At 43.2% G+C, this 12,946-nt stretch overlaps 1 protein-coding gene and 2 non-coding genes across 3 annotated transcripts; all 3 read right to left on the bottom strand.

Moving 5' to 3' along the window:
• Positions 1–3,928: 3,928 nt before the first annotated feature.
• On the bottom strand, positions 3,929–6,676 carry LOC122437793. Its single transcript, XM_043462326.1, has 3 exons — positions 6,540–6,676; positions 4,558–6,457; positions 3,929–4,054 (listed from the first exon to the last, which is right to left on the bottom strand). Exons 1-2 carry the CDS (start codon positions 6,674–6,676, stop codon positions 5,896–5,898), a joined length of 699 nt encoding a protein of 232 aa, XP_043318261.1. The 3' UTR covers positions 3,929–4,054; positions 4,558–5,895.
• LOC122439017 lies at positions 4,429–4,502 on the bottom strand. The gene has a single exon (XR_006268758.1). It is a non-coding gene; the product is annotated as a small nucleolar RNA SNORD93 (small nucleolar RNA).
• Positions 6,677–11,764: 5,088 nt separating the features above from the next.
• LOC122438980 lies at positions 11,765–11,868 on the bottom strand. The gene has a single exon (XR_006268724.1). It is a non-coding gene; the product is annotated as a U6 spliceosomal RNA (small nuclear RNA).
• Between the last annotated feature and the right edge of the window lie 1,078 nt (positions 11,869–12,946).

The raw sequence follows: 12,946 nt of genomic DNA, 5'->3' as shown, positions 1-12,946 counted from the left end.
TCACAGAGAGTTGGACACTACTGAGCGACTTCACTTTCTTTCACTTTTTCTTTCTATGGAATGTAAATTCACTTAGAAGTGACAATGAGGCTGGCAATGCAGGCCCCTCGGGCCTCAAAGTACAGAGAACCTTTGGAGGGAGAAGGTGACATTTGGGGAGTAGTGTGCAGCACACTCAATACCACCTTAGAGGCTCGTGCTATTAGGAATGATTTTCTAAGACAGGATTTTTCAACCTCTGCCTGGTAGAGATGTTGGATCAGATAACTCTCTGGTATGGAGGCTGTCCTGTGACTGTAGCACATTGTGCAGCCTCCACATGCTAGATGCAGGGAGCAGCCCCTGCCTACCCACTTGTGAGAATCACAGATGTCTTCAGACATGACCAAATGTCCCCAAGGAGAGTCAAAGAGCCCCCCCCCCCCCGCCCCAAGTCCCTCTTAAGAATCACTGCTTAAGGGAAGCACGAAAACTAAAGGAAAAGAGTCCACCTATTAAAAGATAAAATGGCCAAAATTCATCCATTAGTAAGAAAATTTACAAAAAGGGGTTTTACACAGACCTGCTTCTTAGAGCTGAGTTGAGTGAAAACATGGGAAAGAGAAAATTTTGTGAACATTTTGCTTAACATAAGGTATTTTGAAAACATTATACTGTATATAAGTTCTGGTACTATTTAAGGTGCCACCTCCCCTAATCTTTATCCTTCCATGAAAAAACCTGAAAGACCATGTTACCATACACACAGACACAACCAACTGGGTCAGGAAACCAGAACTGTTCTTCACATGGATTCTTCACTAAGGAGGCTGCATTTTGAGGGGATATAGTACATCCTGTCCCGACCCTTGATTATCCTAATGAACACAAGTACTTGCACAGGGGCGTCTCGGAACATGTGTTTAATAAATCCATTCTGGTTTTTTTTAAAAGCTCCAGAATTGCAAGCAGCTTGAGTGTATAATTTATGTCAAGTCTGTACCACTGGCTCCCCACACCTGCACCTCCTGTCCTGGACAATTGTCTTCTTAGCTGTGCATTCTGCATTTTAAGTGCAGAATTACTTAATTTTACTTTTGCTTATCATCCAGGCCCTGTGTAGGACACCAACATCTTCCTCTCTTGGCTTATGGAGCCACTATCTTCATGTTTCCATGACTATTTCATGTTTTAGATCAGTACTGCCTAACAGAAATATAATGCAAGTCACATTTATATAATTTTAACATTTCCAAAATACTATCATTTAACTTGTAATCAATATAAAACTAAGATTTTATATTATTTTTTATTGATGCATAGTTGATTTATAGTATTGTGTTAGTTCCAGGTGTACAACATAGTGATTCAGTATTTTTGCAGATTACAAGATAGTGGGTATAATCCCCTGTGATATATGGTATATCCTTATTGCTTATCTATTTTATGTACTACAGCAAGTTAGTTAATCCCATACCCCTAGTTTGTCCCTCCCCACTTTCTTCTCCCCTTTGGTAACCACAAATTTGTTTTCTGTATCAGTGGAATCTAAAAAATAAGACAAAAGGTTGTAAATGCACTTTTAAAAATAATTCTTTCAAAGCTTATGTTTCTTACACCTCAGCTTATTACCTATTTGCACTAGCCACATGTCAAGTGCTCAATAGCCACATATAGCCAGTGGCTGCTGTACTGGAGTACAGTTTGAACTCTATCATAATTCTCAAAGTTCCACATTTGTCTCCACTACAGAAGGCCTGTAAATAATACAATGGGCTCTGTTCTGCCATAGTGGGAGTAACACGTCAGAGCATTTGCCCAACTGGAAAATCATTCCATCAACTACAGCATTCCCAGAAACAAATCATGGTGACCTACCATTCATCCTGAATTGACTGGGTTTTATCTCGCGACTGAACTGAACCAGATGTGGAACTATTCCGGAAATGCAGATGGCAACCGCGGAGGGTACCTTAAGATACTTGGCCTTTGCAGTACAGATAAACTCCACCAGGGGGCTTGCTAGCTATGGTTGCATCGTCCCAGGTAAGACAATTTTATAAAAAACCAGAATCAGAACTTTCCAGTTTATAAACACAGGGCAAACTTTGGAAAGGCAATTTTTATGAGTACAAAATTAAAATAAGTCTTCCATACACATCTGTTTACTTATTCAGTCTCAACATGGCTTTCCTCTTGAGGTTTTATCCCCAACTTTGGCTCACAGGAGTCACTGGCTGACTGACCTTAGTACCCTGGTCAAATGCATCATTCTTTACTATCTCTAGATCCCATTTAGTTACTTGCTTTATTCTATTTCAGATCATGAGGGAGAAATGAGAATCTTACTTGGGTTCCAGGGAGCCTAGAATACAAATGACCCTCCCTCCTCCACCTTGCCCATTTAAAATTTACATTCAAGTGCCAAATGACCAATTTTCCAACTGGATTTCCTCCGACTCCTAGGAAGCTCATTCATACTGGTGGGAGCCTTAAAGCATCAGGTATCCTGAGCTTTTGTTGCTGTCTCATCTGACTGAGACCCCGTGAACTGCAGCACTCCAGGCTTCCCTGTCCTTCACCATCTCCCAAGCTCATGTCCATTGAGTTGATGACGCCATCCAACCATCTCATCCTCATCCCTTCTTTTACCCTGTCTTTCCCAGCATCAGGATCTTTTCCAATGAGTTGGCTCCTCGCCAAAGATGGCCCAAGTATTGGAAACTCAGCACCAGTTCTCCCCTTATTGTTTGCTGTTTTTGCTGTTGTTTGCTGTTGGTCCAACTCTTTGCGACCTCATGGACTGTAGCCCGCCAGGCTCCTCTGTCCATGGATTCTTTAGGCAAGAATATGGAGTGGGTAGCCATTTCCTTCTCCAGATCTTCCCAACCCAGGGATTGAACCCATGTCTCCCACTTTGCAGGGGGATTCTTACTGTCTGAGCCACCAGGAAGGCCCTCTATTTGTTTATAAGCCACCCCCAGATCATTCAGGGAACATGGTTGGGGTATAAAAGATATAAAGATTCTCTTAATGCCCAAAGCTCCTCCCTTGGAATAACAAGTCCTCTGAAAACATTTCTGGACAGAGGAGCCTGGCAGGCTACAGTCCACAGGGTCGCAGAGTCAGACTGAGCAACTACACTAGAACCTCACACCTCACTTAATTCCCTAGTTTAGCCAGTATCTGCCAAAGCCAGTCTAAATTTTGTTGCGTAATTTTCACACTTCATTTTCTGCTACAATGTGGCTACTAGTATACATTGTCAAGGGACAAAGGGAAGTGACATACCACTCATACCCTGCCAAAAGCTATTGTCTGAAACATCTATAAAGAAAACTTGTATACCCTTGATGGGTGAGGTAACATATCCCTTGACTGTTTCTCAAGCATTTACACTTACATGACCCCAAGGTGATTTTGATGTGTTTGCCCACTTTATTCTCAGCAGCTTAATCACTGACCCAAGACTGTCTTCCCACAGATTTCATTGGAAATGTTATTTAAGATGCCAGAAAGGGAAAGTTTTTAAGTCATATTTATTGAAATTGAATTTACATTCAGTAAAACTCACTCAAAATTTCTGACAGATGTAATTACCACTATAATCAAAGTGTAGAACAGTTCCTCAGCCCCTACCCTCAAAATGCTATGCAACAAACTCCTCAACTGATCTGTCCTCTATTCAAGGGGTCAAATTTAATCATCAAAATGATTAGACAAAACTGCAAGCACAAAAGCATAGGCAAAAGAATGGGATTTAAAAATAACCTTTGTAAATTAAAGCAGCTAGCCAAGTTCTCTTAAGATAGTTGTAGAATAGTTAGTCTAGCTACTGTGTCAAGATTCAGGCTGGATGGCAGAAAAATATAATGGAATTGAATTCTGCCAAAAATTCTCTACAGGGCAGATAGATATATATTCTTACAGATACTTGGCAGTTTTTTTCCCTAAAATTCACCCTTGCTACCACCATGAAAAGGACAATTAGCAAAAAGCTCTATTCTGTATATATCAATCATCACATGTTCAAATACACCTTATCTCCTCGAAGAGCTTCTTTCAAGCACCAGCCCTGTAAGAGAAGTATCACAGTAGGTAATTAGAGCAGCAATGACTAAATAAGATATTAAGAAAATATAGTGACTAAACCATGTTTATAAAAGCAGTGCAGGTACAGAAAATGAATTCCCCAATGAACTACATATTGTCAAAACAGGCATAGCAATATTCTGACATTAAAAAAAAATTAACTCAAAATGGCCACCATTGCCAAAGATAAACATCTTTAAAGATTAGATGCCAATCACATAAAAATACTTTTTCCTAAAATAACTTTTGGCATAATAAAGTATTATCTATTTACTAGAGCCCCCCCATTTTATTTAAAACATACTGTTTTAAAGGGGGAGGATATAATTGCACTTAATAAATTCCTGCCCATCAAATTGGCCTCAGGTAAATCCTTTAACCCATCAGAGCAGAAGGATATCCAATCAGATTAGAGTTCTCATCCTTGGCCAAGAATTCTATCCAACTATTTAATAACTCAAGCCAGGTTTTCTACCTGGTTCATACCTTAAGCTTGTCAACATCTTGTCAGCCTGGTAGGAAAGAGAAAAACAATGTTAAGAATATCACTAATTTTAAAAAAATTTTACTTATTTTAATTGGAGGATAATTACAATATTGTTTTGGGCATTTTGTCTTTTTTTTGGTAAAGAGTATCTTATTGGGCTATTTACCTTTGGTGACTAAAGAGCTAACTTTGAGTAGAATTCCTGTAAAACAGCAATATTTTCCCAACTTCCTGACACTGGGAATGTCCTGAAATTCCCAGCCAGGAGACACCCTGGGCGTCAGCAGTCACCATCTTTCTAACTTTACCTCCTTGTTACACTAGCATGGAACAATTAACTTGGGGAAAAAATATAAACATTACTGGTAACAGTATTTACCTATGAAAGATGGAAACAAACTCTTCACATTTAAAAAAAAAAAAGGAATCCTGAAACTAGTGTACAGAGGCAGAGGCCACTGAAATGAGAACAGCCCTGTCAACACTTGCTCAGTTCCCACAGTCCTTAAATAGACACTGGCTTTCAGCCATGTCCCTCTCCCAGAGGGAACCGTTTTTTAAAAAAAGGGCGTTGGGGGCGGGGCGTGCTTAGGTCACAGCTCGCAACAGGAAAATCAGATCCTTTCTGATCAGTAAAAGGGTCTCTCACCACTGAGGCAAACATGTAAACATCCCACAAGTCTCCCATTTCAAGAGGTTACTAAGCGGTAACCAACGATAACGATTCCTTCATTCACTCAGCTATAAATTGAAATCTTGACAAATTTTATTAAATCCGGAGAGTAACGCTTTCGATAGGAATGTATACCGGTATAACACTTAAAATGCCCTCTATTTAAAAAAAAAAAAGTAAGCCCTCTAATGCTGAGGACCAGAGTGAAAATTACAAACGCTTCCTCGAGACAAACTTTCTCTAGGGCCATTTTTCCTGTTTATCTTGGCGAACACAAGTCAGAACCCCAAAGGTTCCGACTTTTTTTCAGGCCAGAAAACGATGACGGGCCTCACACTCATGAGACCCCACACACGTTATGGAAGAGGGTCCCCTGCTGCATAACGCACTGTCAATGCTGAAAAGGTGACTGGGGGGGAGAAAATTGCTCCCTCATCAAGGCTCACAGCAGCTAACCGCTCCCACGAGAGTCACGCAGGCCTTTTAAGGAGCCCAACCACAGAGCGAAGTGGCAACTGAGGCATCTGCGGAGGGGGAATGTCAGTGTGGGCGAAATTACCTCCGTTTCTTGCTAACACCGGAATTAACACTGCTCTGCCCCGAAGCCTAAAGTGTTTCAGGCCCGTGATCTCATCCGCTTCCTAAATAGACCGTATCAGGGTCCTCAAAGCCCACGGGCAGGCGGGGGCCCCGCGTGCGCCCCAACTCGGGACACCGTCCAGGGCTCTGCGCCTCCGCCCCGGGTCGGTTCCATTCTCCAAGAGTCTTGTTTTTCTCTTTTCATTGCAAAAGGAGCTTGAAGCTCCATGTGGCCCGGATCCCTTGAGCATCGGGGTCCCAGGCACAAGTGACGCGCGCCTCGGCCCCTGGGGGAAAGAGGGACTTTAGGCGCCAAGAGCGTTATTTCTGGGGAGGAAGGGTCCCCGGTACCCTGAGGATGTCCTCGCCGCAGAAGAGCTCTCACAGAGGCTCCCCTGGGGCCTGGGAGGCCTCTCTGAGGGGGAGCCGAGCTGAGGTCGAACACTAGCCCTAGCTGCCCGCATGGGGCGGACGCGCGGACGGGGGGGCGCTCCTGGTTAGTGCCCCCGGAGAGACCCCCGGGCCACGCGGAGGGCCCTAGCGTCGAGCTGGTCGAAAGCCACTTACCGAGTCGCGCGCGGAGGCAGAAAGGGGAGAGACAGCCGGAGACACCCAGCTTAAAAGGGGCCTGGGCGATCAGCGCCCGGCTGCAACCAACCAAAAAGTTGCCCTAGAGCCCCGCCCGGCCCGGGACCCAGCCCAGCACGCGCTCCTCCCAGCCCGCGGCACCCTGAGGCCCTCGCGCGCCTCCTGCCGGCGGCCTGGGGCGAGCGGGGCGGGCGGCTGCCCCGGCCTCCCGCAGCTAGGGCCTCGAAACTGACCCACTGGCCATCTGCTCCAAACCTCTCCCTAAGAGTGGTGTCCATTTATCTTGAGGCAGATTCAAGGGAGCTTCTGGCACTCGAATAATTTTAGGTATTTCCTCCTGTTTCCCCTCTCCCAACCTCAAGTATCCCATGCCTTTCCCCAGGATAGTCTGCAAGCCACCAGAAGTCCCCAGCTTTGCTTTTATACTTGGTTCTATCCTTAATCTGTCCCTGGAATTTTGAGAAGTGAGACTTCCTAGGTACTGGAGCACTTTAGATCATTTTGGTTGGAGAGACTGTTTAGGGCAACAAGAATAGATCAACAAGTATACACTCGGCAGTTGGCACCCTGATCTATGCTGGGGGGTGAGTTGTTGTGAGTCTCTAAGTCCAGTTGAACACTTTGGGACCCCATGGACTGCAACATGGCAGCCTTCCCTGTCCTTCGCCATCTCCCAGAGTTTGCTCAAACTCATGTTCATTAAGCCGGTGATGCCATCCAACCATCTCATCCTTTGTGGTCCCCTTCTCCTCCTGCCCTCAATCTTTCCCCGTATCAAGGTCTTTTCCAATGAGTTGACTGGCTCTTCCCATCAGGTGGCAAAAGTATTGGAGCTTCAGCTTCAGCATCAGTCCTTCCAGTGAATATTCAGGATTGCTTTCCTTGAGGATTGACTGGTTTGATCTCCTTGCAGTCCAAGAGTCTTCTCCAGCACCACAGTTAGAAAGCATCAATTCTTCCATGCTCAGCCTTCTTTATGGTCCAACTCACATCCATACATGACTACTGGAAAAACCATAGCTTTGACTATAGGGACCTTTGTCGGCAAAGGTCGACATGCTGTGATGTACCGGATGCCATGATCTTAGTGTTTTGAATGTTGAGTTTTAAGTCGGCTTTTTCACTTTCCTCTTTCACCTTCATCAAGAGGCTCTTTAGTCCGTCTTCACTTTCTACTCTTAGAGTGGTATCATCTGCATATCTGAGGTTGTTGATATTTCTCCCAGGAATCTTGATTCCAGCTTGCAATCAAGCTAGGGGGCAGGAGGGGGAACGAAGTTGAATGAGAAACTGCCCCTGCTTTAAAGGAACATAAAACGATAGAAGCCAATGCAGTGTGCCATAGGATCAAACCACCAAGCCCAGTCTGCTAAGGACATCAGGGAAAGCTTCCTGGAGGAGGGGGTGTCTAGGCTGAATCTAGCATTACTAGCAGGAAGCTTGCTTCATGATATAGGCGAAACCAAGAGAGTTAAACAAGAGTCATAGAGTAAAGGGACTTTTAGATCATACAGAATTTCTGGTGGAATAGAGCACATAGGCTGTTCTCCAAAAGGAGCCTTGTTGCCACAATGGAATGTAGCCTAGTGGGGACTCAGCTGCTCGCTCTGCTGGATCCTCTGAATTCAGCATAGTGCCTGGAACATATTTGAGTAAGTGGGAAATGACTCCAGGGAAAGGGATTCGCCACTGAACCCCCACAGTAGTTAAGTATTCATGCTATGAAACTCTTCAAGGCTCATAGTGATGATCATGGTGGTCGTCTTATCCCAGAATGTAGCCTTTTGGGTCTCCATGAATGTGAGTTTATTCCCGCATTCCCAGGACATGGCCTAGAGCTTGGTGCACTGTGAATGCTTGATAAAAACCTGCTGGATTAACTTTCTTGGTGTATATTTGCTCTGCTGCTAGAGAGGAACCCCCCATCCTCACCCCCACTCACCATGCCATGTCTCTTTGTGAAGGAACTTCTGCAGGCAAATGCCCTGAGCTTCTGTCCACCCTTTCCTCATTCCCTTCCAGAAAAGAAGGAATTTCAATAGAACCCTGTTCTAACATGAACTTGGAGAGCACACAAGCTGGGGTAAGCTTGTTGGCGTCCGTCCTCTACCTGCGCCCTGTTTTCAAGATTGTAATCCTCTCTGATTGTAATCTTCTCTGATTGTAATCTTCTCTGATGTCTCCCCCTAGACAAGGGTTGAGACATGACCATTTGGAAGCCATTGAGGGTTTTTTTGGTTCAGTGTACAGTCATCTGGGTAAAAGTGTCACTTCCTTAAGCTTTGTGATTTTCAGTAGTCCAAACTGAATAAAAGATAGTATTTCTTACTAATCCTGCAAAAACAAGATCTTGCATTTTACTCACTTTAAATTTTTGGCCCCCGTATATGTTATGGCAGGTGATGTCCAACGGCTCATCTTTCTCAAAGAAGAGCAAATCCATTAGGAGGCTGTAAGCTGTGAAGGTTCATGTTCTTTTTCTTCTCTCATTGCCCAGCATCAATATAAGATAACAGTGACCCAAGTTAGGATAGGGAGCAGGACAGACTCAGCTCTAAGATCACAATCTTATTATTACCAGTAAAGCTAACACTTTCATTTCCCTTCTGTGTCTTGTTTTGCATTGGTTCTGAAGGTGGAAGGGCAAGAAAAAACATTATTTATCGTCCTCCCCCAACCCTGCAGTTGTCTGATCCTTATTAGTCCTTCAGTGGACTAATATCAGATACAGATCTGGGACATTTGCTTTTGCCAATTAATTGGCGCATTCATTTCCTGTTGTCTCTGTTTAGTGCATATTTTGTTGTGTTGCTGTAGAGTCAGGAGATAAAGCAACTGAAGATATTATTCATGATTTAAATGATCACAGCAGTTGGGTAACATTTTAATTGGCGTCAGTGGGCCGTTTGCCACTTGCTATTCTCTGCCCAGCAGCCTGCCTCTTCCAAGCAGCTGTAGGCTTGTTTTCAAGCCAGGAGAGAATGTTTGTTCTCATGGAGGCCTATTGGTTTCATTTGCCTCAGTAGAAGCAAATGATGGCTGAAATGTGGCTGATTTCAGCGGTTAGAGGTTGTGCAGGTGAGCCTGCTGGAAGCACTGGGATACAACTGTACTTGTTTCTGACCTCCAGGATGGATATGAAACAGACTATTTAAAAAATGCCCTCTCAGATTTGTTGCTCAAACATAGTTGTTCACAAGACCTCTGGAAAATTTAGGAATAAAGGTATAAAATAGATTTCTATTTCATGTTTTTTATTCAGTATATCAAATATATCACCTTTATTGATAAGCATGCTCTAGTTGTAAAACAAATAAAAACATCCTTTAACTCCACATCCTTCTGCAACTAGCTGCTTGTTTCTTTTTCTCTTTGCGTGCCTCATGCTAAGTCGCTTTAGTTGTGTCTGACTCTTTGCAGTCCCGTGGACCATAGCCTGCCAGTCTCCTCTGTCCATGGGATTACCAAGGCAAGAATGCTGGAGTGGGTTGCCATGCTCCAGGGGATTTTCCCTGGAGCAAACTAGTATTTCTTATGTCTCCTGCACTGGCAGGCAGATTCTTTATGCAATTGCATAATCACATATTACTAAGTGAAAGAAGCCAACCTGAAAAGTTTACCTACTGTTTGATTCCAACTATATGGCATTTTGGAAAAGGTAAAACTATGGGAACAAAAAAAAGATCAATGGTTGCCAGAGGTTTGGGGAGAAGAAGGATGAATAGGTGGCACACAGGGGATTTTTTAAGTCAGTAGTAGTGAGAATATCTTGTACAGAATTGCTAGATGGACATAAGAAAGAGCTCCTCCATGGCTCCATCTTAGTGGAGGCATGTGGGATAGAGAATAACTGAAGATGAGCTTTGTTCAGTTGTACATTTATATGATTGTTCAAATTTTGTGGTTCAGTCGCTAAGTCATGTTTGACTTTTTGCAACCCCATGGACTGCAGCATGCCAGGCTTCCCTGTCCTTTACCATCTTCTGGAGTTTGCTCAAACTCATGTCCAGTGAATCTGTGATGCCATCCAACCATCTCCTCCTCTGTCGTCCCCTTCTCCTCCTGCCTTCTATCTTTCCCAGCATTAGGGTCTTTTCTAATGAGTCAGCTCTTCACATCAGGTGGGCAAAGTATTAGAGCTTCAACTTTAGCATCAGTCCTTCCAATGAATAGTCAGGATTGATATCCTTTAGGATTGCCTGGTTTGATCTCCTTGCTGTCCAACAGACTCTCAAGAGTCTACTCCAGCACCACAGTTCAAAAGCATCAATTCTTCCATGCTCAGTCTTTTTTATGGTCCAACTCTCACATCCATACATGACTACTGGAAAAACCATAACTTTGACTGTGCAGACCTTTGTCGGCAAAGCAATGTCTCTGCTTTTTAATATATTGTCTAGGTTGGTCATAGCTTTTCTTCCAAGGAGCAAGCGTCTTAATTTCATAACTGCAGTCACCGTCTGCAGTGATTTTGGAGCCCAATAAAATAAAATCTGTCACTGTTTCCATTTTTTCCCATCTATCAGCCAGGAAGTGATGGTACCAGATGCCATGATCTTCATCTTTTTAATGTTGAGTTTTAAGCTGGCTTTTTCTCTCTCCTCTTTCACCTTCATTAAGAGTCTCTTTAGTTTCTCTTTGCTTTCTGCCATAAGGGTGGTGTCATCTGAATGTCTGAAGTTATTGATATTTCTCCTGGCAATCTTGATTCCAGCTTGAGCTTCATCCAGCCTGGCATTTCGCATGATGTCCTCTGCATGTAAGCTAAATAAGCAGAGTGACAATATGCAGCCATGACGTACTCCTTTCCCAATTTGGAACCAGTCCATTTTCCAAGTCCAGTTCTAACTATTGCTTCTTGACCTGCATACAGGTTTCTCAGAAGGCAGGTAAGGTGGTCTGGTATTCCTATCTCTTTAAGAATTTTCCACAGTTTGTTGAGATCCATACAAAGGCTTTAGCGTAGTCAATGAAGTAGATGTTTTTCTGGAATCCCCTTGCTTTTTCTGTGATCCAGAATGTTGCCATCTGGATGTTGGCAATTTGCTCTCTGGTTCTGCTGCCTTTTCTAAATCCAGCTTGTACATCTGGAAGTTCTTGGCTCATGTACTATTGAAACCTAGCTTCAAGGATTTTGAGCATGACCTTGCTAGCATGTGAAATGAGTACAATTAGTTTGAACATTCTTTGGCATTGCTCTTCTTTGGGATTAGGATGAAAACTGACCTTTTCCAGTCCTGTGGCCACTGCTGAGTTTTCCAAATTTGCTGGCATATTGAGTGCAGCACTTCAACTACATCATCTTTTAGGATTTGAAATAGCTCAGCTAGAATTCCATCACCTCCACTAGCTTTCTTTCTTTTTTTTTAAATACGGAATGCTTCACAAATTTGCGTGTCATCCTTGCGCAGGGGCCATGCTAATCTCTGTATCGTTCCAATTTTAGTATATGTGCTGCCGAAGCGAGCACTCCACTAGCTTTGTTTGTAGTAATGCTTCCTAAGGCCCACTTGGCTTCACACTCCAGGATGTCTGGCTCTAGTTGAGTGATCACACCATCGTGATTATCCAGGTCATTAAGACGGTTTTTTGTATCGTTCTTCTGTGTATTCCTGCCACCTCTTCTTAGTATCTTCTGCTCCTGTTAGGTCCATATCATTTCTGTCCTTTATTGTGCCCATCTTTGCATGAAATATTCCCTTGATGTCTCCAATTTTCTGGAAGAGATCTCATCTTTCCCATTCTATTGTTTTCCTCTATTTCCTTGCATTGATCACTTAGGAAGGCTTTCTTATCTCTCCTTGGTATTCTTTGGATCTCAACATTCAGATGGATTATCTTTCCTTTTCTCCTTTTCCTTTCACTTCTCTTCTTTTCTCAGCTGCTTCTAAGGCCTCCTCAGACAGCCATTTTGCCTTTTTTCATTTCTTTTTCTCGGGGATGGTTTTGATTACTGCCTTCTGTACAATGTCATGAACCTCTCTCGATAGTTCTTCAGGCACTCTATCTATCAGATCGAATCCCTTTAATCTATTGGTCACTTCCACTGTGTAATCATAAGGGATTTGATTTAGGTCATACCTGAATGGTCTAGTGGTTTTCTCTACTTTCTTCAACTGAAGTCTGAATTTGGCAATAAAGAGTTCATGATCTGAGCCAAGTCAGCTCCTGGTCTTGTTTTTCCTGACTGTATAGAGCTTCTCCATCTTCAGCTGCAAAGAATATAATCAATCTGACTTTGGTATTGATCATCTGGTGATGTCCATGTGTAGAGAGGTCTCTTGTGTTGTTGGAAGAGAGTGTTTGCTATGACCAGTGCATTCTCTTGGCAAAACTCTGTTAGCCTTTGCTCCAGTTCATTTTGTACTTCATGGCCAAACTTTCCTGTCACTCCAGGTATCTCTTGACTTCCTACTTTTGATTGTTCAAATGAACATTGTCAAATTTAAATTTTAAGATGGTAGGAATTGTGACTTCTTAATTTCTGCATATAAGTCTGGGCTGCCTGAACCTCATAGCAAAAGGTTGCTAATAAATGCCTTTCATGG

The sequence above is a fragment of the Cervus canadensis genome, chromosome 3 (genome assembly GCF_019320065.1).
Source record: "Cervus canadensis isolate Bull #8, Minnesota chromosome 3, ASM1932006v1, whole genome shotgun sequence".
NCBI classification, from domain to species: Eukaryota; Metazoa; Chordata; class Mammalia; order Artiodactyla; family Cervidae; genus Cervus; species Cervus canadensis.
This window is presented reverse-complemented; position numbering and strand designations above follow the sequence as displayed.

Bases quoted from the DNA above. Each gene is read 5' to 3' on its own strand.
- LOC122437793 (XM_043462326.1), bottom strand. From the start codon at position 6,676: ATGGACACCACTCTTAGGGAGAGGTTTGGAGCAGATGGCCAGTGGGTC. The intron at 6,458-6,539 runs GTGCCGCGGGCT...GGTTGGTTGCAG, and splicing joins AGGCGCGCGAGGGCCTCAGG to CCGGGCGCTGATCGCCCAGG.